The sequence below is a fragment of the Tripterygium wilfordii genome, chromosome 22, assembly GCF_013401445.1.
Source record: "Tripterygium wilfordii isolate XIE 37 chromosome 22, ASM1340144v1, whole genome shotgun sequence".
NCBI lineage: Eukaryota > Viridiplantae > Streptophyta > Magnoliopsida > Celastrales > Celastraceae > Tripterygium > Tripterygium wilfordii.
The window spans coordinates 2,683,813-2,710,019 of NC_052253.1; the positions used below are offsets into that span (position 1 = coordinate 2,683,813).

At 36.8% G+C, this 26,207-nt stretch overlaps 5 protein-coding genes across 7 annotated transcripts; 1 reads left to right on the forward strand and 4 right to left on the reverse strand.

The window, feature by feature from the left end:
- Window positions 1-552: 552 nt before the first annotated feature.
- On the reverse strand, window positions 553-2,748 carry LOC119992003 (protein RICE SALT SENSITIVE 3-like). The gene is made up of 7 exons (XM_038838577.1): window positions 2,344-2,748; window positions 2,170-2,220; window positions 1,867-2,058; window positions 1,660-1,765; window positions 1,539-1,580; window positions 1,401-1,457; window positions 553-1,274 (listed from the first exon to the last, which is right to left on the reverse strand). The coding sequence occupies exons 1-7, from the start codon at window positions 2,478-2,480 to the stop codon at window positions 732-734; spliced, it is 1,128 nt and encodes a 375-aa protein (XP_038694505.1). The 5' UTR covers window positions 2,481-2,748; the 3' UTR covers window positions 553-731.
- Window positions 2,749-11,329: 8,581 nt separating this feature from the next.
- Window positions 11,330-15,540, forward strand: LOC119992018 (WAT1-related protein At3g28050-like). 2 transcript variants are annotated; one of them, XM_038838593.1, is made up of 8 exons: window positions 11,330-11,598; window positions 11,733-11,795; window positions 11,926-12,039; window positions 13,170-13,401; window positions 13,490-13,648; window positions 13,830-13,981; window positions 14,135-14,340; window positions 15,227-15,540. In XM_038838593.1, exons 1-7 carry the CDS (start codon window positions 11,420-11,422, stop codon window positions 14,286-14,288), a joined length of 1,053 nt encoding a protein of 350 aa, XP_038694521.1. In that variant the 5' UTR covers window positions 11,330-11,419; the 3' UTR covers window positions 14,289-14,340; window positions 15,227-15,540. The 2 variants fall into 2 exon arrangements, with proteins under 2 accessions (XP_038694521.1, XP_038694522.1); XM_038838594.1 differs by lacking the exon at window positions 11,926-12,039.
- A 129-nt stretch (window positions 15,541-15,669) lies between these two features.
- LOC119992019 (MLP-like protein 423) lies at window positions 15,670-16,831 on the reverse strand. Of its 2 annotated transcripts, XM_038838597.1 has the most exons (3): window positions 16,668-16,831; window positions 16,225-16,359; window positions 15,670-16,129 (listed from the first exon to the last, which is right to left on the reverse strand). In XM_038838597.1, exons 1-3 carry the CDS (start codon window positions 16,711-16,713, stop codon window positions 15,858-15,860), a joined length of 453 nt encoding a protein of 150 aa, XP_038694525.1. In that variant the 5' UTR covers window positions 16,714-16,831; the 3' UTR covers window positions 15,670-15,857. The 2 variants fall into 2 exon arrangements, with proteins under 2 accessions (XP_038694525.1, XP_038694523.1); XM_038838595.1 differs by lacking the exon at window positions 16,668-16,831 and having other exon boundaries at window positions 16,225-16,411.
- A 3,347-nt stretch (window positions 16,832-20,178) lies between these two features.
- Window positions 20,179-23,328, reverse strand: LOC119992020 (probable serine/threonine-protein kinase PBL28). Its single transcript, XM_038838598.1, has 7 exons — window positions 22,782-23,328; window positions 22,502-22,689; window positions 22,200-22,398; window positions 21,967-22,118; window positions 21,771-21,875; window positions 20,849-20,971; window positions 20,179-20,753 (listed from the first exon to the last, which is right to left on the reverse strand). The coding sequence occupies exons 1-7, from the start codon at window positions 22,849-22,851 to the stop codon at window positions 20,517-20,519; spliced, it is 1,074 nt and encodes a 357-aa protein (XP_038694526.1). The 5' UTR covers window positions 22,852-23,328; the 3' UTR covers window positions 20,179-20,516.
- Window positions 23,329-24,299: 971 nt separating this feature from the next.
- Window positions 24,300-26,110, reverse strand: LOC119992021 (protein ALTERED XYLOGLUCAN 4-like). Its single transcript, XM_038838599.1, has 2 exons — window positions 25,753-26,110; window positions 24,300-25,613 (listed from the first exon to the last, which is right to left on the reverse strand). Exons 1-2 carry the CDS (start codon window positions 25,952-25,954, stop codon window positions 24,520-24,522), a joined length of 1,296 nt encoding a protein of 431 aa, XP_038694527.1. The 5' UTR covers window positions 25,955-26,110; the 3' UTR covers window positions 24,300-24,519.
- Window positions 26,111-26,207: the final 97 nt, after the last annotated feature.

A 26,207-nucleotide genomic window follows, 5' to 3' on the forward strand; every position in this document is an offset into this window, starting at 1 on the left:
GTGTTTGGCTGCATATGGAATGGGATGGTGATGGCTCCCTCTCATCTTGTCGCCTACACAATCCTGATATGATATTCCAGGCTTGATAGGCAGAGAAACCACACAATGGCTCCGGATATATAACAAGGTAGTATATAAATAAATTTTGTTTATATATGATCAATTATGGCTTCTCATTTCTCAAATGATATTAAAACTGCATTTTCAAATGAGAAAATCTTCTTAGGTTTAATTACTTGAAATGTTGCACTTCCTTAATTAGATTGTATTATGTGTGTGTATATATATGTATACCTTTTCTACTTTGTTTCCACAACTAGTTTCTAGGGAAATGTCATTGTATTCATGTATTGTATCAAGATACCATATAATATCCATCATAGGTTAAAATTAAGCATTACTTCGCAGAAAATCTCGTTGCTATTTTTTTATCAGAGAAGGGGATGGGGCTCGAAAGCAAGGTTCGAGATTGCAATACGATTCAGCTCGCCAACAAAGCATGGAATATCGTAACCCCGTCGCTAGTTGAAACTTATATATATTCATCACATATTGTATATATGTATACCTAATTTACTAGGAATATATAGATATCTAGAACTAGAAGAGCTGCCACATAATATTCAAAAATCTTCTAGCTAGTAGAAATACCAAATGAAACTAAAGGGCAGACTAACATAGTTAGAAAATCAATCCCTACATCATGTAATCAATAAACTCTCTAGTCATGATTACTGATCAAAACCCATTGTTTGCTGCAGGTTCTGATCTTGATCGTGCTGGAGATAATGTTGTTGTTGACGATACCGGCGATGATAAGCTGAAATTGAACTGCTAGTCTCACCTTCTTCTGTTCTATGGAACTCCTGATCATCAACATTCTCCTCCCTTTCCACTGATGCTAAGAACTGCATTGATTGTTGTTGTTGGGGTTGGTGTGATGGTTCACAGTAGTTGCCAGGTTGCTGTGGTGGTGGAACCACAGATGGGAGCTTAGAGAGGAGTGCTTCAAGGCTGCTCATTGAAGGTGCTATCTTGAATGGTAATTGGGGATTATTATTGTTCATGAAATGGTGATGGTCATAGAGTGCTTCTGCAGGGTGCTGATGGGGTGCATTAATACTTGTTGTGCCTTGAAAGTGCCATGTCTCTGGTGCTGCTGCTGCTGCTCCATATGCAGCAGATGATGGATGTGGAAGTAGGACACCTGGAATGCTCACTATGTAACTGAACTTCTTCCTCAGCATTACTACATAGCTCAGGTCCTCAATTACCTATATATATATATATATATATATATACATTCAAAAGGTATCACATATACATTATAAGTTTTATATACACTTTTGTGTTTTGTGAAAATTAAGATTAGTTTAGAGAGTGAGAGTGAAATTAAGAACCTTGTGAACAGCACCTAATTGGACAACACCTTCTCTAACTGCAACCAAGGCTATGGTCTGCAAAACTTCATGAATTGAATCATTAATAGATCTATTGGTTTATAATCTGAGATGGGTTGTTATCAAAATCAATCATACCTTTATACCAGACTGGAACTGGGCTTCCCATGTCCTTGGGTGCTGCAAATTAAGGAATTAATAGAAATCCTAAATTAAATTAAGTGTATATATATGCAATAGAGATGTGATATATAATTACTGAGTCTGCTGAGTTATGCCAAGCTGACAAGAAGTTGATTTCCTGTTCATTTGGTTCCTTGTGAATCCATTTGTGACTATGGTCTGCAGCTACTTTCCCAATCAAACTATATGTACATATGTATCAACCACAAAATCAACTTGTTAATTACCTAATCAATTCCAATTAGTAATGTGAAACTAATTGAATATATTAATTAATTAGTACCCTTCTCCATAGTTGGAGATTTCATGGGACATCTTGAAGAAGAGCTCAGGTTGCAGTCCCTGAAAGTGTTGGAATTGATCAGTACCGCCGCCATACATGGACGATCCCGCCGGACAGTCAGCTGATGGTGAGTTCATCTCAGCTGTTGATGAGGCTGCAAAGTTGCAAAACCCATCTTCCCAAACAAGTATCCTGATAAATATATCCAGGTTTCACAATATTTAAACAAAAAAGATTAGTATTATTGATCACAAATATATATATATATATACACACACCAAAAGTGTGTGTAAAATTAATTACCAGTTTCTTCTGTTTCCTCTAGACCTGTCATAAGCTCCTTGACCATCCCATCTAATGATATTGAAAAAGAAAAATGAATTACATGTTAGTATATAAGGACTAAAGGTACTCTAGTTTCCAAAATAAATATAGGAAGAAGATTATAGAGAGATATATATGTAGATATGTAAGTACTTGGGAGGAGGGTAGTTTCTAGGCAAGATTCTCCAAAAGACAGCATAAACCCACTGGGAGTTGTCATGAATGCACAAACTTCTCAGTGTATGTTGAAGGAGATGAGTCACTGCTAGTGGGCTTAGATGTTCTTCCATCTCTCTCTCTCTCTCTCTCTCTCTCAATTTCTTCTCCTCTCTCTAACTAAAACAACCAAAACCCCAGCACCCTATACTACCCTTTATATAAAAGCAAATCTCAATCTCTCTCTCTCTCTCTCTCTCTCTCTCAAATATGTAATTGAATTAACTGATCACATATGCTTTAAATTTTCTTTACCAATTAAAAAGAGCATATAAGGACCCACAAAGTCTTTTGCCTTCCCAAAGTTCCCTTAATCCTCCATTCACAACCCAACTCTCTCTCTCTCTCTCTCTCTCTCTTTCTGCTCCCAATAATGATAGATCACCATGACCTATAATCTTATATGATCATTATATATATATATATATATATTATATATTATGGGTTATAACCACAGAAAGAGTCAAAGAGAAAGAGTAGTACATTATAACGGTGATGATGGGTTTGTTTAGGTAGAGGTGTAGGGTTTGTCTCCAAGAACCGACCCGTATCTTTCTGTCTTTAACCATTTTTGTTCTGACACACACCAAAACTATTAATTACCACTCATTTCAGTCCCAGGTAAAATCTATCTATCAATCCTCATTTATTACCATCAACAACACTACTGCACCGCCATTGCAGTACCCACTAGTACTGTCTCTACCTAGATTAATTACTTATTTCTTAAAAAACAAACTTACCCCTATTTTTCTAAAGATATATATGACAGTTTTTATTTTTATTTTTTATTGGAATTTATGTATATAGCAAGTTGAATATGCGTTCAATGTCAAAATTTTTGATTTTGATGTGTTGAAATTTTCAGCCCAAACACAACAATAATATTATATTTTTCGAATTTTATATGTTCACTATGGATACATGATGCCCGCAAAACTTTATTCTTCATGGACCATTGCAAATGATACTTAGGCCTAGGAAATGTCTTATTAATGTGAGAGGGTATGAGCTTCACTTATAAGCCACTTGATTGGGTCATGTCAGATCGATGTGGGATCATAATCTTAACACTCCCTCACCCTTGTGGGCTATATTATGTCAAGACCCAATAGATGGAGTAGAGACTCAATCACTTTCCTTTGATACCATGTTGAAATTCTTAGCCCATGCCAAATACACCAACAATATTGTTCTCTTTGGATTTATCGATTCACTATGGATACGTCGGGCCAGCAAGACTTTATTCTTCATGGGACGTCGCCAATGGTATTTAGGATTAGAAAATGCGTTGTTAATGTGAGAGGGTATGGGATTATAGTCTTGAAATGCTGGAGTATGTATAATTATATCATGACATAGAGTAAGAAAGGGCAACTCTCTAATTATAATTCTCGATCTCCTATAAACTATACGATGATATTGCCTAATTAGTTGTCTAGGTAAATCATCAAAAAGCCAAATAGTCTAGAAGTGAAAATGAGTTCATTAATTCATGTACTTAACCTCATGCATTATTAATTTTTATTGAAGAAATTGATGATCAATTTAAGGCTTTCTTTTTTTGCAATCCCTATCGTCCTAGCTAGCCTAGCTTGCTCCTCGTGTGGTGTGGTTGTTTGTGTGAGGGAGGGAAGTGCAAAGTTATAATAATATCATTCACTAAAAGGTTGCTTTCACCTTCAGTGCTTTCCTTTCATTTTCCCTGTCTCTTTTTTTCTCTGACATGCAAGAAAGTTTTGACAGCCCATCAAACGATCTTTTTGACCATCTTTTAACTAATAAATAAATAAATAAATGAAACAACTGTAATCAACCAATTATTCACATAATTTGTCACCTTTTTATATTTTTTTATTGTTATTTTGATATATTGATAGTGACAGACATTGCTGTCTAATAATTACTCTTTTGGCTGCATCTTTTGAAGGCAACCTCCATTTGTGTTTGTGTTTGTGAGTGTGTGTGTTTGTGTGGGAGAGAGATGGGACTGTAAATCATTATGTAGTCTTACTAATGTGGTGGAGCACTGGTGCATGAAGTTAGGTACTTTCCTCTTCTTTTAACAGTGATAAAATTGTTAAGAGTTGGAGACACAATCTGATTGAGATGATGTAATCGAAAAGGATTTATTAATTTGCAGGCTTCGTAAATACATATCCATTACGCGCACACACCCACACATATACATACATACATACATACATACATACATACATATATATATATATATATATAAAGTTTTTTAGGCAATTCATTATTTAGATTAATGAAATTTACAAATAGGTAGAACAACCCATACAAGATATTCTCCAAATTAGTAGACAGAAATAAATCTACCTCAAAAAAGAAGAAAAAGTAACGCAAATAATATTAGGGAAGGCAACTCAGGTCGCGGGACTTGCGGCTCTGTGCCATAAAAAAAAACACTCAAGGTTCTGGCCTTTTTAACCCATTGGTTCACCCATGAACCGGTTTAAACATGGCAATCGAAGAAACTTCAAACGATAAGTGATGAGAACATTAAAACTAAAGAGCAGGAAGGCCAACAGATTTGTCTTGCTTTTTGCCCAATGGGTTTATTCCAATGACCAAAAAATTGATATGCATCGAGTCGGCCGAAAAAAATTCCCCAAGATAAGGTCATTGGGAATAAACCCATTGAGCAATCGCTAGAAAATAATGTGGCAAGTAAGAGAGTATGGGGGAAAAAGTGACAATATATACAATTTGGTGTGGTTGCCTAAATACTTTTCCCGTAAGTTACAAATTTCTCTTTTTGAAAAAGTTATTTAAACAGTTAGACCAATCTTCAAAGGTCTTTATTTTTCTATGAGATCAAAGAGTGTTGGTCAAGATATATATATATATATATACACAATTAGTTTTGAATGCACACACCCATCCCTGTCTTCAATTGAAGAAGTGGAATCTCTGCTCTTCCCATGCTTCCCAATGTTCATTTTGATATACTAAAATATATCTTAAGACAGAAAAGACCCAAAAAGAAATAATTTTTTTAGAAAGAAACATACGATGTGTGTGTATTTGACTGTATGTATAGAAGATAAAATTTTTGAGACAACAAAACACAATATCCAATAATTGCATACTTCGAAGCAGGCAAAATCTCTCCCTTTCCTCCCATATTAATACATATATATTTTAAGCAGAAAAAAAGTTGGTATGAGAAGATAAAAGAATGGCACAAGTACACACAGAGACACACTCATGATTTGATATTATTTTGGAATGTCTTGCAAGATTTCTTATCATAATAATATTTAATTATGTGTTTGTATAGGTAGGTAGGGTTTAATTGCTTGTTTTGTCTCTTAGGTAGGGTCTAATTTCCTGTTTTGTCACTTAGGTAGGGTTTAACTCTAACTTGTTATTTTGTTGGAAAAGATTTTCGGATTAGGTAGTAGGATATCATATGGTGTCCAAATACCTAAATTTCAGTGTTTCTTGAAGCGATAAAACTAAAAGTTATTATATATACACACACACAAAACACTTTGGCTTTTACGTACCTTTGCTATTTTATTTATATATATACATGCATGTGAATACGCTTATATTATATGCATGCATGATCTCCGACTCCAATGGCAGCAAATTTGTTATTTGTTCATCACTGCAGGCTAGTACGTAGTGTATAAATATATATAGTACACACGAGGTGCAGCAATGCTATATATAGTACATAGTCCGTGGCATGCAAGTGCTTTGATTTGATTTGAAAACGTGGTTCTAATTTTGCATATACGTACGTTTTGATGATTATTAATATATATGTATTGAAATTCTCGACTTTCGCATCCAACGGCTGTGAAAATAGGCTTGAAACAGTGGGTCTCGTCCAGTCTTGTGTTAAACTAGTAGGCCTTGATTTCTGTGGAAAAGCGGGGTCCATCAATAATAATATTTAGAGACGCCCGCCTATTTATACATATATAAGAATTGTTTTTGCTTTATTTTATTTTTTGGGTAACCGAGAAAGATATTATACAAGTTTGCCTCTTGACATCCGAGATGAGACTAAACTCGGACTTTCGAACCCATGCGTACATAAGTTTTTTCACCTGACAATAGAATAAGTTGGGTCTGATCTCATCGCTTGGTCACAAAGATATTACTTTTAGTGAGAATCGAACTCAACATCTCTCAAGTTAATACGGTTTGACCCCATAAAACTCATCAATCAAGTGTTTTTGCTTTATTTGATAGTACTTATACATGTTCACAATATCACATGCACGCTGGGCAGCTTAATTAGTATAAACTCGAAAAAGGGGAAATGAAAAGCTAATAATTAAAAGGTGTAATTAGATATTGTTTGCTTTTTTATTTTTATTTTTCCCCTCTAAAGTGTTGTATGATTCTATATGGATAGACTTCTCGAAATAGTTATAGACATGATTACTTTTAAGATATATTAATAATCTATTTGATTAAGATGCTTGAGTGTCAATTAAAAAAAAAACCATCTTTGGTTGAACTTTGCATGAAAGTGAGGATATTTCTTTAGTTCTTGGATATATTTAATAATTAATTTTCTACTATTTTTTAGTAGATGTGATTTTAAAATAAAATAGTTTGAATTAAATACACAATTTTAAATACCTTATCCTATCCTCTTGCATGTTTTAATGACGTGCCACAATTAATTAATATTTTCCTCAAGGATATGCTACTTTGACCAATAGACATTTGGTCTTCCAAATTTTTATGAGGTATGGAGAGGAAACAATAATAAACGATATTTAAGAGTCTCCGACGGATTGGATTTTGTGGGGCCCCATAATTTTATTTTTATTTTTAATTTATGTGTTTTATTGTTAATTTGATTACAAATTTATCCTTATTTTAATTTTTGCAAATGACTGAAAAATAAAGGAAAATATTTTCATTGGTTTATATGTTTACTAAATTGAAACTAATTTCACGGTTAGGTACTACTATAATTGTGGAGATATAGAACATTATTCTCTGCTATAAAAATTATCAAGAGTCAGTTTCTCCATATTTTTATTTTTTTAATTGAATAAAACCATATTTGTCAAGTTAGATTTTCTCCCCTTGAATTTCTTGAATTTTGTGTGTTATTTTGGATGAATAAAAGAAAATCATGACACAATTATTGTGGAAAATATGGTATAAGTTATGAAGATACCATTTTTTTTCCGTAATAAAATGTCTTGACATTGGAGTGCATAACGTATTTGTTCTTTATATAACATTTTATTAAGTGGAAAAGGTATATATATCCACACAGGCTTGTTACTCACATACGGACACCCATAAATTTTAAAGTTTACAGTTTTTTTAATTTCAGTTGTTGAATTTGATCAACTATTGAGATTAAAGCTGATAAAAAAAATAAAAATTTTGGAAAATTGACAACCACCACCAATGGTCGGCATCACCAAAAATTGATATTAGGCCACTGTTTTGGTCGATTGACCGTCCAAAAAACTTTCCTTGGCCATCAACGACCATTGGCTTAGATAGAAAATTGTTTGGAAGTTGCAATCCACCCGAATGAAAAAATCGCTTAGATCCGGCCGATTGAGCCGCCGTCCACGAGAACCGACATCACAAGCACGTTGGCCGCCTAGAGGGCTTCAAAACTCGCCCCTTCTTTGGCCCAAACGGTCATCGGAAAATCACAGACCCATTTATGACCCGTTTCAATTCATATGGGTACCCACTTCAAAATCCACCAGCAGTACTTCATTCACGGTTGTTGGACAGATTCTAAAATTATAAAGATTACGGGTGTCAGTACGTGACCACTATTGTAGAACCATACATACATATATATATATATATATATATATATATATATATATATATGAAATATTAAAGTGGGTTTGGTGAGGTTTTCAGTGAATTAGCAGCTGGAAACCATCAATATGCACATCTCGCTAGTCCTCACACCATTATTAAAGGTACATATTTATTCAAAACCATGTACACGTTTAACATGATTAGGGTGCACTATATGTAGAGAGCTGTCTAGTATATACATGCATACATACATATATATGATAGTGACCTTGAAAGAAGGGAAGACAAATACTGCAAACACTGAAGATTTTTGTGCATGGTGGGGTAACAAGTTTTGGTCAAATGCATAAATTAGATACATACTGCAAATATATTCGAACTTTCCTCACAGAGAAAAACTTGAAGCCATCACGTGAAGCCCTTGTGGTCACAATCTACACCCACTAATAAGCCTCATGTACGTACCCATCATAATTATAATTATATGTATTTGGACTTTGGAGTCACTTTCCTCTACACGTTCCATTGCTACAACTAAAAGTAAAAGCATTGATCGAGAGACATGGACAGTCATCTATTTTAGACTTTCTATATACAAACCCAACTTTCATTCAAACCTACCATAATTTAGAGAAAAAAAGAAAGAAAAGAAGGCAAAGTTTGCAACTTTTAATCTGAGCCATTCAAATTACTTAATTTGTTTTTGTGGAAAATACATGTAGGTATGAATATGTGATCAATTATTTTCATGCTAAAGATTAGACAGGGTCAGAGAAAAAGAAACCCATTTTTGGCAGATGGTAGTAGTCAAACAGAGAGTGATTGATTAGCTAGCCTCCTTTTTTATTTTTAAAGATCAACCACAAAACATTGGTTCTATTGGACGATCCATGATATATGCCATTGTTGTGGGATACAGATATTCATCACTCTCCATTGCTTATAATTATTTCATCATATATGAGATATATTCTCTTCACACACACACACAGACTCTATATATATATCTATATCATGCATAAAGTAGGGGAACCTGTTTATGATGGTGAACTTTTAAGCTTAACAAATCAATGTCCTTAAACGTCTAATCATCAAATCACAATCTTAATTTGTTAACTATTCTCATGTCTAGGTACCTGTGTATAGAAATATGTTGCCTTTATTGCTTACGCTTAATAGAGATATATCATACCAAAAGCCTACATAATTTTCCCAAGAACCCATTCCAGCTACTTTATTGCCTGCTTTGATTTCATTTTTCATGTCAATTAAATACACGAATTGTTTCTGGATTAGAATCCGAACCCCTTTTTTTTGGACCAATTCTTATATTTCTATAATTAGCATATGTAGCAAAAAAACTTATAAGACTCATTAGAGTTTATAATTTAAAATTTAGAGTACGTAAGTTAATTAATTAGTTATGAAGTATATGAATATGAAGTGTGATAGCTAGGGAGGAATTGGGATTTGTGTGGGGCTAGGAAGGGGGGACTTTTGATGATGATAAGGTCCTTGAGCCAGCATAACAATGAAAGGGACTCACAATCATAGATAGATTGAATATATAGGAGCATCTTTAAAGCTCTATATATATATATATGTATATAAATATATGACTAAGATATGTGTGTAGGGTCACGGTAGATCAAATCACCTACAAAAGTGATGGCATCCCCCTTGTATGTTGTATCTCTCTCCCTCTGGGGACACCTTTTAAAGGAGCTAACAAAGCAATGACACCCTTCTTACACCTTCTCCCCAACTACCAACCATGGCATTATGTCTTCATATATTTTGATTATTTTTTTTTTCCAATCTCAACTAAGTTGTCCCCAACAATGTCATTTCAATTAGTGTCCCTGAAACCCAGCACTAAATCAGTACTTTTTGCTAAGGTTTTAACCCCCCCATCATCAATCTCTTTACAGAAGGGATTGCACATGGAGGGCGTGGCCACAGTGTATAGGAGAGATGCTCTTTGCTCCTCATCCTCTTCTCATTTCTCAAGAAGATTAAAATTAATTTTGCTGGATATTTGTTTGTATAATTGTAGTACTTCCACGGACAAAAAGTAAAAGAAAAAAGATTGAGGAATTTAGGGTTTTTTTTTTTTTTTTTTTTTGGGTAAAAGATTTGATTCCTTTGTTTATTTTTTGCTTTGAAATCTAACTTTTAAGCACAAATGATGAACAATACTATTGCCGACAATGCAATTTAATTAGGTCATCCATGGTCAACCTTTTCAGTATGCCATTGCCCTGCAGCACATATTGTTTTTTTCATTGAAATCATCGATGCAATTAAGCACCCAAAAACACAAGAAGATCGAGAAAAGATGATAAACATAATTGAAGACAGAAAGAAAGAGATGGAATTGGGATCCAGTGGGTTTATAAGTATTGGAGCCCACAAAGACACAATAGACATAGTTACAGACCATATATAGGCATAGCTGCCGTGGTTCATAGGAGTTGCTGGTGAAGGGTGAATCTAATGGGAAGGGACCCATATATATATATATATGTATGTATGCATGCATGCATGTATGTATAAAGCATGATATTGAAATATAGCTAAGGTGATCATGAGTACGACTAGGTACGTACGAAGATTAATCAAAAATATTACTGCAGAGAAAAAAATGAAAAGGAATGGTAGTGTCATAATGTGTACTTGGTACCAGCCAGCTGCCAGCATGACTAGTCTCTCTCTCTCTCTCTCTCTGCAACGTCAAAAAGAAGAAGTTGGATCGACCAAACTGTTCGTACTTTCTCTATTCCCCTTAACACAGAGGGACAGAAGCATCTTTGCATCCCCACACACCCGATCCCCTTGTCATGTGATCTCCACGTGCCAATTTCACTCATGTTTTGAACAACATGGGCTATACTCCACCACAACAGAAGATGGGCTCAGAAGCCCATTTGGATTGTGAACCAAATGATTGGGCCACGGAAAGCCCAATTGTATACTTTTGAGCAGTGGCTCCTTTTGAACCAATACTCGTACACATTGTGGCTTTTGTTTTTGATAAGCTGAAATGGGCTTTTGAGCCCATTTTCTGGAAAAATGGGCTCAGAAGCGCATTTGGATGTCAATGCAAATATTTACCAAGAAGAACAGACACGCTTGTAATGGGGGTTGATTTTGCTTGATTTTGACTCTCTGGGGTCGCTACTCTGAATCACTGATTAGTTTGCGGTGTGCAAGAGAGAAAATGGAAGGGAAGGTTGCGCTTCCATTTGTGGGTATGGTTTTGGCAGAGTGTGCCCAGGTTGGGCTGATGATTGTAAGCAAACTAGCCATGTCTAAGGGCATGAGCAATCTGGTCTTCGTCTTTTACTCTAATGCTCTTGCCTCCCTCGTACTCCTCCCTCTCTCTTTGCTCTTCCGCAGGTACTCTCTCTCTCTCTCTCTCTCTGTGGAAAAAATTACCCTACAATTTGAACTTCTTCATACGCAGCAATTGTAACCTTGATTAAGCCCCAAAAGCTGAAAAGCTTTCATTTTTGTTTTTCTTGATTCTGCAGAAGAGAGCTTCCGCCGCTTACTTTCAAGATTTTTGGGGGATTCTTTTTGCTTGGCCTGCTTGGGTATGTAAAGCAGTTAGTTTTAATCTGGGGTTGTGAAGTTTAGAACTATTTACTATGTTTGTTTAGATGGATTCCTGTTGGTTTATTGCGTATTTGTTGGCTCGGTTTTATTGATATTAGCTGTTTACAGTTGCTTGGCACAGGTATTTGGTTATGCTGGGATTAACTATAGCTCCCCTACACTTGGCACAGCCATGCTAAACCTCGTCCCCGGTTTCACCTTCGTATTTGCCATTTCTTTCAGGTTACGCTCTTTACTTGCTGTTGTTTTTACAAATGAGATAGCATGTTTCCCATCTCTTCTCGAGAAAGAAGTGGGCTATTTCTTTGAAAAATTGTGCTCAATTTCATATGTGGCAATTCCGCCAAGATCTCTTCGTTAGTTGGGGAAAGAATCCGCATGAATCGGATTTTTTGAGGAACATATCAAGAGAGAATTGGATTTGGTTATACCAGTCAAATTGCTAATCATGAATTGCATTGGTAGTCTCTAGTTACTTAAAGAATGTGGTTCTTCTCTCTTTCGGGCTGTTGGCTGTACCATTCTGGAAGTAAAAAAACTAATGCCAGTTAACTCAGATCAGAATGGTTAAATGTTCGTCCAATGATTAGGCTCCAATTTTTCCTTTAACAAGAATTTGAACTTTGTCAAAAGTTGGCGAATACAATAGAATATTTGTAGCCATGACAGGTTTTGTGTCGAAACAGGAAGGGGTTGAGAATTTCCCTGTACTAAGTTAGCGGCTCATATTTCAGTTGTTGCAATTATGCGCAAGACCTTCTAAAATATATGTAAGGGATTTCCTCCTCAGATTCTCAGTCTCTCAGTGCCATAGATGGCGTGGCTACTGTAGGAGTTCTTGGTGATTACAATTTTTAATTGCTGATGGATTTCTCAGTTAAAGGCTATTTAGCTACCTAAATTTTAAGCATGGAAGAGCCCTTCAGGATGATCCTGGATAATTCATATTGGATTACTGCGTAGAATCAAACATGTCAATTTTCTCACCCTTGTGAGATTTTTTACCTGAACTTTCTGGGAAATTTCATCTTGTTTATAGAAAAAACAATAGCATGGAAGTGTCTGTTCTTAAGGGTATAACTTTGTAAAGGGACTGGTGTCTCCATTCTCCAACAAGGTGTCTTATGTTCATTTCATCTTCCAGTCACCCTTACTTCATGATGGGGGTTAAGACTTGATAATTAAGCTTCAAATGCTAAAAAGGACGCTACTGGGTGCTATGATTTTTGATTTAATTGATGCTATAGATATTCCAACAAAGGTTTAAGGCATGACTTTGACACACCAGCACTTTGTTTACTCCATGGTTGCTTTTTAAACACCTCTAAACTAATTTGAACACGGGGTTTCAGGATGGAAAAGCTTGACTGGAGAACCTCCACAAGCCTAGCTAAATTGATGGGAACCATCGTGTCAATTTCAGGAGCTTTCATAGTGACTTACTGGAAGGGCCCCTCCCTACTGAGGACAGTTTCTTCTCTGAACTTATTAAATCAACTTGTATCCCAAGAGTCCAATTGGATCATTGGAGGATTATTACTTGCACTTGATTGTTTGATGACATCTGCATGGGTTATTCTACAGGTGAAAGGATGAAATAAATGGTCCTCATTGATAATGGAAACAAGCTACATAATAGAATAATTATGACTTCTACTTCTTAACATTTCAGGCATTGGTTCTTAAGAAATACCCTTCAGAGCTGGTTGTCGTGTTCTATTACTGCTTCTTTGTGGCCATTCAATCTTTTATAGTTTGTCTGTTTGTGGAAAGAGAACCTGGTGCTTGGAGCTTAGTACCTGATGTGAAGTTAATTGCCGTTCTATACTCGGTATGTGAACTAGATTAGGGAAATGCAGAAATGCAAGAAACTACTAAATCTACTTAATCTTAATGCACCTCACCCTGCAACTTGATCTTTGATACATAATGTTATCTGAAGTTTTTGACTCATTTGTAAATGAGCTTTCTACATGGTGTCAAGTGAACATAACTTGAATACATATATATAGGGAGTTTTTGGCTCTGCATTTCAAGTAGGTATTTGTACATGGTGCCTGCGCAAGACAGGGCCTGTCTTCATTTCCATGTTCAAGCCTTTGGGGATTGTCATTGCAGTTGTGGTTGGTGTTGTCTTCCAGGGGGATTATTTCTATCTTGGAAGGTAGCATCTTAGACCTTTTCTTTTGCTTTATTGATTATTATTTTTTTGCTATTAGGTACAGTCTTTCTGTTTACTTTGTTTTTAGTTTTGTTTATGAAAACAATGTAAATCGAAAACATTATTAACCACGATATTACAATTCTATGCATGCAGTTTGGTTGGAGCAACTGTAATTGTAATTGGGTTTTATGCTGTGATGTGGGGAAAAGCCAAAGAAGAAAAAACACGTGCTGATTCTGGGCTTAGGAGCTTGGAATCAAGCAGCAGAAAGGTTCCTCTGTTACAAGGCAGCATCGAAGAAATATGAAAGGCTTCTGCAGCAAAACAATGCAAAAAGGTCTATCTGGCCACCAGAATGAGTATTTCTATTGCCTTCTCTCTCAAAATAGGAAGATATATAAAAGATCATCTTAAAATTTTGGTAGTATTATCTTCGATAATTGCGATTTGAGGTATACATGGGTTTCAAAGGTTGCTTTTTGCACACGAGTGTATAGGTGAACTTAAATATTGTAGGAAACTTGGACCTGGATGTCTCACATATACTTGTTTGGTCATAACATGCCAGTGTTGATTTAACTCGCCCTTACTTCCAGGAAAAGAAATAGACTCGGTGCGTAGTGTGCTTGGAATTAATGGAATATCATTCACGTGACATTTGGAGGGCTGAATTTCCATTACTAATGGAGCTCAATTTGGCTACTTTGTTGGTTTAAATTTGGAAAATTCCATGCCAATTGAGGCCAACCATAATGATCGGTTACAATCACTATTCATGATGACGAAACTTGCTACTATTTTAGGCAGCTTTTGATGTGCACTACATAAATTGATACCTATGAATGAACATCTGCATTTACGCTAATTGCGCATATGACGATGTCTCAACTTATCTATATGAAGTGCTTCATCAGGCTTGGATATCCATCCATGAGTTGACAGTGGTTATAAAATACTAGATTAGATCAAAGTAGTTGACCTGGTTAGTACCTCTGACATTAGTTTTATTTTTATTAGTCTTTCAAAAATTAAAAGTGACAGATTATATATGATGATTTTAAAATGTGACATAGAAACTCTATATGTGTCATATATTACGCACTTGATCAGACTGTCAATTAGGAGGATGATGAGTTGCCTTTGTTCATATGAGTTTGAACAGTGCATATAATTTGCTTTCTGGATACTCGCTTTCATATTCATTGCTGGTACGTATCCCTAACGCCTGGAATTTCTGTGTGTTAGGTACCTCTTGTTGAATAAGGATGGATGTGTATATAATGGGAAAGCACCTGATTATTAACTGGCGTCTCTGATCGGGAAAAAGCGTGTATGATTGCTGGCTCTTAGCCTTTCGAAATATCGAAGTACAGTGTAATCACTTGCAATTCTTAATATTGTCCTTTGTCAATGAGTTCATACTTTTTTTTCCTAGTACTGCTTTTCAATTCTCATTAGTTAGATCATGTCAAATGGGTTCCATACTTCCATCCCTGACACTATTACTAGAAAACTTGATTCAATTTAAAATGATGAAGCAAGTAAATGATTGTCAATTACTTGGGTGATAGTTTAATCATTAGTGGGTGAATCTCTTTGGGACTAGACTATGTGGACTCGAGGAGTCATATGTTCGATTTTCATTGGGAACAATACTATTGTGACTACATTTTAGGCTTCGGCCCAACTTACTTGGACTTCTGGGTTCATATGCATATCAAAAAAAAAAAAATGATAGTTCATACATTATAAGCCAAACAAGTATCAAGAAAGACAAATCAAAATTATTAAGAGTAGAGTAGGCCTCCACATTATTATTGATTTAAACATACATATATAAGATCACTCCTCAATGGGCAGAGAGCTTTTGGCTTCTCTATGCCTTCTGAATCAAATCATCCACTTCAGTGAAGTTCTTGACAACAAAGTCCTTGATGATGTGTGGAACCTCAACATCATCACTCACCTTCTCATACTCGCATGTCCATTTCACCAAGCACCCATCCCCCTTTGGACTCACCTCTATTTTCCCCTTGAAACTTTTGTAGTATTTCAAGAGATCTCCCTCAATGACACTGTATGACACTTTCTTGTTTGCTTCATCCACCGTATCGATCTTTTCTTTCGATATTTTCACAAGTGGAGAACCTAAGAAACAACCCAGATACCAACCCAATCAATTGTAACAAACAAAACAGGCTTACAGAACAGTTTTAGTACAAAATTAGGCCTCAGGGTCTTACCTTCAGCATATGTGAAGAGACGAACAGAGCCTGCAGCCTTTCCATCACCTTCTAGTATTTCAATGGTCTTGTATTGATCTGGAAAGTATTTTGGGAAGAGAGTGGTGGAGTTTCTGATGTCTTTCCAGAACTTATCTGCATGAGACTTTATGTCAATTTCTACCTCAAGAACTCCACTGGAAGCCATTGCAGTATTACAAAGAAATTAGAAGCAGAATGATTCTGGATTAGTGGATAGACACACTGGACTGTGAAATATGTACATTTATATATAGTGAGCTGAAGCTATGGTTGATAGATGAAAGCTTTAACTCATTGCAACCAATTCAACTGCCACTTTTATTAGCTACCAAGAAAAATTTATGAAGATGATAAAATGATCACCGAATCGATGGGCCCAATTAATAACCGCTAGAACCAGTGTGAGTTATTTAACGGCCCACCTCTCTGCACACATTTTGTCCCCTTTGGGTCAACCCATACTAGCATACACGGCTGTCCGCTTTGGCTTAGCCCATATTAGCATACATGGCGAGGTGGCTTAGTCTTTTTGCCATTCACTTCTTTCCCTGGGTGATATGAGATTTAAAATGTTAAGACACTTCGCCACTCAGTAGATGTCCAGCACCACCAAACTTGACAGAGACTTATGATCCCACTCACTTGAGTCGGGTACTACAAGTTAAATCCCTGGTTTAAAGGAGGTTGGCGTACCAATTACTGGGGTCCTGCAATCAGGACAAGAATCACAGGTTGGAAGAGCACATGTTATGCAATGTCATTGGTCCTAATGAGACCAATTCCAGCTGTTAGAACGGCTAGTAAGTGCAGCAATGAAGATCAATAACATGAGAGATTGGAAAAACCAGCAAGGCTGAGAAAACTCATGAGCAAAAGAAAATGAAATAGGAGGAGAGAGAGATGTACAGAGACCAGAAGATAAGATCTGGCAAACTGAAGAAAAACATAATGCAAATTATAGTAATGTATAGAAATCTTATAACTGATTGGAACATCTATTCTTAGGAAAACCAATTAGTTGTTTGCAAGAAACTTGATTTTTTTTTGGGTAATGTGGAACTCACCCAACTACCCACTAGATTAGCTGATAAATCCCGGGCATGGAAGACTCCGCAACCCCATGGTCCAGTTGAGACTTGAGTCGAGGCCCAGTGCAGGAAGATAATGCAAAGTGGCATTCGCACACGGTGGGTCTGAACAGATCTCAGCTGTTTATCACAATATTTAGAACAGATCTCAGTGCTCATCAAGTACCATTTGGAGATATAAATCACAGAAATGGCCATGATAATCAATACCGTTATCTCAAACTAGTACAACCATGAAATATGAACATACCCCATCCATTAATTGTTCTCAACAGAACAGTCAGAACTTACTCATATCACACAAGGAACGCAATAAAATTGTGTGCTAAGCAATGTTTTTGTTTTTTTTATAAGCTGTGCTAAGCAATGTTAATGAGGTTCAAATCTTCACAAGATGAGAGCAAACCCAATTACAAGATTCAATCTTTTAATCAATGGAATAGAGCAACAGATAAGAAGTATCTCAAATTTTCAACAATCCATCAAAGAAGTTTTTAAGGTTATGATACCAGAAAATGACATACAATACCTCAAGCTCAAGGTTACTCCTTGATGTTGACAAGATGGAGCTTAGTCTGAGCAAGCTCTTCCATGGCGCACCATCATCTTCAGTCCTCCTCCTGCGATCCCTTTCCTAATTTCCTTAACTGTGTCTCAACGTTTTGTTGCCCTAGTGGATCTTGGGCTTTCCTTTCATTTCATTGTTGGGCTTTTGTCTTATCTTTATTGGGCTTATTGTTCCTTCCTCTCTTGATGGGTTTTGTATTTAGCGTTATTCAATGGGCCTCGCCTTTTAGATCTTTTAGCACTTTCAGTTATGAACCACACCGTGTCATATGATTGTGGCTTTGTATTTTACAACTGTCTCGTCACAGTGACCGTTGTAGTAGCTTTTTCTCCTGTATATATTTGTATGTACATTTTCTTACAAACTAATTTGAATACAACGGATCTATTTTGATCTCCTCCTCATCTCTGTTACTTCTTCCTTCTTCTTCTTCTTGCCTCTATCTACTTCTTTATGGTTTAACCTGCAACAACACACAAGGGTTTACATTATTTCAGATGTTGAATGAATAATGGGATTATGGGAATCAGGGCGTGGCGTCGATGATGCCGCTTCTTACATTCCGCGTTTCTTATTCAAGTTTTGAACGGACCTCACTTCTATATATGTTGATGGCTGTCATACCCACATCTATATATGTCAATTTTCATAACACAATTGATCAAAAGAACTAGATTTAGAGCTCAGTCTCAATTACGGAGAAACCCTAATCGAAACCCTAACTCATAGGCTTAAAAGATGAGAACAGACAAAAACACGAGATCATGAGATAAAACGACATACAACTAGGCGTTTTGAATAATAACACACACTAATACAAGATTAATTAAGGAGAACATAGCATTGACTCACTTTGGGTCGATGTGGGTTCGGGTGATGATGCCTGAGGAGATGGATGACACTGTCGGACTTCTGCCTGAGTCCATGCTTTTGCCCACCGGTAATGTGTCTCTCTTTAAATTCTTGGTGAAGCAGTATTTGATTGAGATTTGAGAGGAGAGCGTTAATGCCTCGTGCGTTACCCTTATTGGGTTTTATAGAGGAGAAGAAAAGGAGGAAGAATTGGCCATCTTATTAGGTTTAATAAGATGGCCGCTAATACTTCTTCTCCCACACTCACTCCTCCCAAGAATTCTCTATGTGTCTGCAACATGACCGTGAAAAAGCAGCTTCTAAGGTACGCATTGCTTTCCAGGTTTCTGCAGTTTAACTTGCTCTGCTGGAAGTGGTTTTAATCTTTATGGATGCTTCTCTATTTATGCGCAGGTCCTCTTGAGTTGAAATATTGCTTTTGAATGCTCTGGCACTGATATAACAATATAATGGCAAATGTTTGTTTTAGTGGTTCTTAATCATATTTCAAATCCTTGTGAAGATTGGAACTTGTGAGCAGTTAAAAAGATTTAGTATTTAATGTGGACTATTGCTGGCATTTCAAAACAAATAGAAATTCTGTACAACATGCTGCTCTTGATGGTGATGCTAAGTACATATTTTTGGAAATTTCAGGAGGGGGATTGGTTCGCATCTGAGGAACTTATGTCCCAAGATGAGTTACTCACAAGAAGTACTTGCACTGTAGAATGATTGATGCAGCTCCATTCAGTATATTAAAAAAGCAGGATATGAAGTTTAAGACAGAGAGCATATTAGTCTTGTTATTGTTGCAGAGACGCAAACATTTGATGTGCAAGAAACTCCCAGTCTTAAAGAACCCTTCGGCAGTGTATTTGAACGTCCTCTGTAAATGGAATTGCAGGAACCCTCAACTATGCTTTCATTGCCAGAATATGCAATTGTTGTTCCCTCCCTCTCTCAAGCATGCTTGTATAGTTTTGTAAACTATTCTAGTAATAGGTTGCATTTGTCCTTGTCCTATATACTTTTAACTTAAAATTCTCTTTAATTATGATTCTTTCTGCAAGTTTAATTCGTAAATTTATTTACTATTGTATAATTTCTTATTCCAGATCTGGACTCTCTCAGGCTAAGATACAGTCCAACCGGCTTGCAATGGACATCCAGATCTCTCATGGGCCAGTTTCTTCTTGGTTTTATATTACCATGTCTTGATAGAAACATGTTGTTGTACTTCAGGTAAATGTATCTCGCATCCTTATCTCTCTGATGTCACTTTTTTGAACTGGTTTAGGTCCAATTTTGATGCATGTGAATTATGCACTGTAGATGTTGTCATTTAGAAAAAGAGAACAATGCGCAACTAAAGAAGGCTATATATTTTGTTGAGTGCCCGTAGTTGAAAAAAACACCAGCTATAGCTTCATTTAGGTACATAGTACAAATTACAAGTAATTACCCAGTATATGGACCGGACATGCAAAGAAATGTTGCATTCTAGTCCTAGATCCTCAGTGGATCTCATACATTTCCAGGTTCTCAGTGTTCTTGTCTGTCAATCTCTTTTCTTCCATGGATTTCTTTGTTTCGTTTCTTAAGATCGTTCGCATGCTCTCTCTTTTTGGGTTCTGTATTATATGTTCCGTGATCATACGATCCTTCTCAGAGGCCTCTAACATTAAGCTTCCCTGTCTGGAAACCTTTTGATTGAATAATAGTACGAAAAAGTTTCCTTGTGCTGACAATGATCAGGTTTGTCAGACCATCCTTAGTTTATGCATTGGCATGCCCAGGCCTTTTGAATTTGTATATATTATGATGTGGAGCTCTTTTACACATTCTGCCATTGAGGGTCTTTCACTGCTCTCGACACGGACACATCTTGATGCTAGGTTTGCAAACATCACTATAGATTCACTGGTGTATGAACGACGACTCAGCTCTGGATCTATCACCTTACGTAACTTCTTTCGATCATTCAATAAATGTCTAACCTGGAATGTCAGGCAGCAAACTCTCCATTTATTTGGTACCTGTAGTTATCCTTTGAAACTTGAGAATTATTTAGAAGCTCGATTATCGTCCTTACCTGTAGTACCAGGTTTTGGTCTGTTGGTCCCTGGTTTATTTCCACGGCTCGGCGTCCTGTGAGAAGCTCAAGAAGAACAACTCCAAATGCATAAACATCACTTTGTAAAGTAAGCTTCCCAGTCTGTTGCCAATGGAGAAATATTAGTATACAGAAACAAATATCTAACCAGATTCTTCCGAAATAGTATTTAAGACACGATCAATCTTTCTACTTTCTAGTATTTTGAGGATTTTCAAAGTGCACTTCAAAAACAATCAAGTGATGTTTCAGAGAAACTACCATATTATAAGCCTAGAGGAACCGTCCAGCTCTGTCATTGATTCTTGAACCTTTTTCTGATTTGCAGTAGTTTATTTATATTAGAAGCTGGCGAAGGAAGTGGCTTTGGATAACATCATTTTTAATGAGCTTACAAGATAGAAGAGGTCCCAGTTAAAATGTAAAAGCTTTTAGCTAGCAGACTATTTGTCTTATACTTTCTGCTGCTTAGGGTATTAATTTGTGCAGTTCTGCTGGACCCAAACCATGTGTCATATAAATATAGGCTTTCTCCACTCTGAATATATGCATGTCTAGTTCATGTTAATTTTGGGTGGTTGTCTGAAGGGAGCAGTACCAGTCAAACTTGATTTATATGGAAGCTGTAGAAGTAGTCTTTACTTGGTTTTAGTATTTGGAATTCATTACAAGCTGTTCTTTATAAAGATTGACTTGTGTATAGTGTATTAGTGTCTGACTGGCCCTATTTAACATAGAATACATTGCAGGAATGCATTCACAGTCATATTTTCCCACTGCCCGAGGCTATCTATAATCCTATTATTTTAGCTGCCTATGATGCTTGCATATTCATATTATCATCCTCAACGAATAATGCTCATATATGTTATGGTATTATCGTATCGCTAAAGTTACATACCGATGTATACTCAGGATCAAAATAGCCGAAAGTACCGAGAACCCTGGCAGTTACATACGTCCCCTGGCCCTCTGGCATCAACTTGGCGAGTCCAAAATCAGAAATCTGTGGAACAGGTGACTAACATTTCAGATTGTTTCGTAGAAAAGTAGTAGTCGCAATAGGTGAGTTATTCACGGGAAGACAAATCATTTACCTTTGCTTCAAAGTTGGCATCTAGAAGAATGTTAGTGGACTTGAAATCCCTATGTACAATTGGAATCCCAACAGCAGAACTTGAGTGGAGAAAAGCAAGTCCTTTTGCTGCTCCTAGAGCCACCTTGAGCCTCAAAGGCCAATCCAGAAGTCCTGAAATCAAATTAGAGAAGTTGTGAGATGTTAGTCACTAGGAATTTGAAAACAAAAGAATCACTTGAGTTTCAAACCAACCATTCAAATGGTCTTGCAGGTTCCCATTCAGCATGTATTCATAGACTAGAAACCGGTGCTTCCCATCGGCACAATAGCCTATCAAAGAAACCAGATTTGGATGGTCTAGCCTGCTTAAGATATCAACTTCTACGCGGAATTCGCGTTCCCCTTCAGCTTCCTTGAAAGGTGGCAGCTCCATTTTCTTAATAGCAACAACCTTCAGAATCCATAGGAGAAGAGAATGAAAGAATGTATGTTGAAACTCCGATGATAGTTTCTATAAGCAATCTACATCTTCAAATATTGATGGAGTTACATACCTTGCCGGAACGCAAAGTGCCACTGTAAACTCTGCCAAACCCTCCTTTCCCGAGCAAGTTTTCATCACTGAAAGAGCATGTTGCTTCTTCCATTTCCTTGAATGTAAAAACTGATGATCCGTGGTGTCTTTTCGTCGGTTTTGATGTTTGATCTTCAAGTTGCCAGTGTTCTACAGATTTGTAAACCCCTAAATAGGTAGGAAAACCAGTAAACATTGGAACAAAGGAAATTTACAGAACTCCTGCAAATAGGTTTGAAGAACAGAAACAAGAAACATACAAGGATCTGTGAGATCCTGGGCCTTGCTTCTCCGGCGCTTGTTCCATGCTGAGACCAACCCGAACGGCATAATTGCAGATTATATTTTAGATGAAATGGACACAGACTATATGAGATAGAGCTTTGAAGTCGCAGATTACCCTGATTGCACTGCACTTGAAATTCCTTTTTCTAGCAAAAACATGGACGAAAACGTGAAAAGATTATAAAGTGTATGCAGAAACGGGGCGTTTGTATAGAACAACTGAAGGTGGGTTAGGAGGAGAAACAGAGAATACTCAACAACACCACCACTCCTTCTACAACTTTTTAGAGGTAGAAGAAGAAGAAGAATGTGCTTGAAGAAAAAGTAAAAAGAGAGAGGAACTGGAAGTTTGGTATTGCTTGCTTACGTTTTGAATGATTCAAGAAGTGGTGGGGTGTGTTGTGGTCTGTTTTGATAGGGAAATGGAAGATGAAACGTCTCCTTCCAACCCTAGTTTGTTTGAATTCAGGTTTAGCTAGTGAAATTTTTAAAAAAGTAGCCGTTGAGGTAGCCCTTTCATTCCTTCCTCCTTATGTTATACTTTAGTGCTATTTTATATATATATGTGTGTGTGTGATCAAATTGAAATTGAAATTGGTATTATTTATAGCAACATCCTTGTTATCTGAAAGTGACGAAGAAATTAAAAGTCAACAATAATTTGGTTATTATAGAATGTGGGACCAAGGGAGATCGATGTTGTTGAATGTTGATCAATCCCATCCTCTGCCTCCTCTAGATTTCTCTACTTTTTTAGGCCCCCTGACCCAGTAAACTAGGCTAGCCCAATACTGCTCTTTTTTGATCCATTTAGGTGATTTGAAAAGTAAACTCAGGCCCATTTTCTTGAATATTGAACTTGAAGGGAAAAGGGTCCAAAAGATTTGGGTGCTTTTATTTGCCTCCCCCATCATGGATTTATGTGAAATTTTTGGGTTTGAGATATTTAGTCATTAACTCATTATAACAGATGAGAGTTGGTATTGATGCTATGATGAGGAATTCAAATGGGTTTTGATGGTAAACACTTATTATATGTGTTATGGTCCTCTTTATTCAGAGAAGTGATAACAAGAGTAAGCCCCATTGGGTCTCTCCATGTAAACAAAGCTTGATAAAGTTGCTTTGGATCCTATGGATTAGGCCTTCTTAAGCTACAAAATGAACCCCACAGAAACCAAAAAAAGGAAAGAGACCAGTTTTTGACTCCTGAAAGAGAGAGTGAGTGAGATAGAGACCCACCTTTTGATTTTCATTGGATGGCCATTGGTGGGGTTTGAAAAAGCTGTCAGGTCTTTCTTTTGGCCATTTGATTGTTCAATTCAATGTAATACAAATATCAAGGAAAGAACATTGAATGTATCAAACTTCCAACTTAAAATATGAAAAGAAAGAAAGGAAAAAAAAATAAAATAAAGAAGGGGAAGAGAAGTTGAACCAAAGATATAAACTTCCATATAATAAAAAATCTTGAGAATTTGACAAAACAAAATAACAAATGATATTGTTTGGTATCTATCTTTAGTGTGATCTTGTGTACATTTTGATGCAGAACAAGTGTACATTCCAAGGAAATGTAATCAAAGCATTTTGGCACCATTTGAAGCTCTCACTCTCAAGTTTGCTTCATCAGTCCTGGCTCTTGACACCATTTCTCTCTTTCATTACAGAAGAGCCCAAACAGAACTGAACAAACCAATTCTCCTTTCATTTTCATTGACCCTCCCATCTCTTCATGACCTCTAATAGTATCTCATTCCATGTATCTACAGGACCTGGTAAGCACCAATGCACACAATCGTTTTGCACATGATCTGAAACCCCATTAGCAAATGGAAATGGATGCATATACGGTCCCGGATGACCGTCCGGCCTCATCAGGGACAACTTGGTTATGTCCAATGCTTCAAGCCTTAACCTTCCAAATTGCTTTGCATTGCCCTTGGCAGCTTCAACTTCTTGAACCTCAATATTCCTCATCTCCGCATCCATTCCTTCAAGTGGCTTTTCCTTCTCCTTGTAAGGCTTGGTTTTGGGACAAGCACCAGCCTTATCCCAATCACCTTCAAAATGTGATGGTGAAAATGTAGTCAGGATCACATCCACCGCATTCCCATTAGGACCACTTCTTTCAATTATCTTCTTTAGTGTTGTCTTCAATGCTTTCCTTAGCACATCATAGAACCCAATCTCAGTGTGATTGAGACCAGGACAGTAATGGCATCCGATAACTGAATCACCAACAAAATACACTGCTGGGTGTAGAAACCAATGCCCAATTGATAATACAATCATGTCAATTTGATCCATATCAGCTGCCCACTTCTCATCAACAGAATCCAAATACAATTCATTATGATTTGGACCAGAATTTGATTTTTCAACACCTTTGACAAGAAATGGTGACCAATACACAGATACATTGATGTTATGAGAAGCAAAATGCCATCTGCGAGACTTGTTGTCCTGACCATTTGAGTAAACAAGATTGGGGGTGGAAGCAGTGGCTAACATACAAAGAAGGGACTCCAATTGGTTCCTAGCCATGGAATCACCCACAAAGGCCAAGTGCTTGTCTTTGAGAAGTTGAAGGAATTTGTGGGGATCAAACCTTGGGAGCTTACATTGCTTGGGTTTCCATCTCCAATTGAGATAACCCATGTCAGGTCTGCCATGGGAGATGCAATTCTGACCTTCTTTGATTGTACCGCAGGTGGTGCCATTGTAGAGAGGGCCCACTCTGTCATAAACCCATTTTCCCTTTGTGTAGTCACATGGTGATGGTGATTCATTTGCACTTTCCTCTTCTGCAATACAGAACAACAAACGAAAAGATCAAATCTTTTTATTACCAAAACCCAAAATCAAACATACCAAAACAAACCCAGTTCACATTTCAAAACACCAAGCCAAAAAATGCTATAAATATTCAAACTTTACACCTACCTTGAGAAAAAGGAGGAGGAGAAGAATAAGGAGCAGAAGAATAGAGAATGAGATTGTTGTGATGAGCAGTAGGTGATTGAGGGAGAGGAAGAGGGTAAAAGTACAATCGAAACAGAGCTATAAGAAGGAGAGCATAAATTGTCCATGGCAAGAACTTCTTAGCGAAAGAGAGATGTTGCTGGTGGTCCTTGACTGTGCCCATTTTTGTTACATGCCTTAAAACCTCTGCCTGGTCTCCTCTGGTTTCTCTCCTCTTGCTTTTCTTCTCTTTCAAGCTTGTGGAAATTATAAAAAGTGTTCTATTGGGGTTTGACAAGAGCAATTTGTCTCTCTCTTTCTCTCTCTTTCTCTCTCTCTCTCTCTCATCGAGAATCCCATTATCTATTTGAGTTTGGCCAACAACTTGTTATAAAACACTTGGTTCCTTGACGCTTGTCTTCGTATGCTTGATGCCA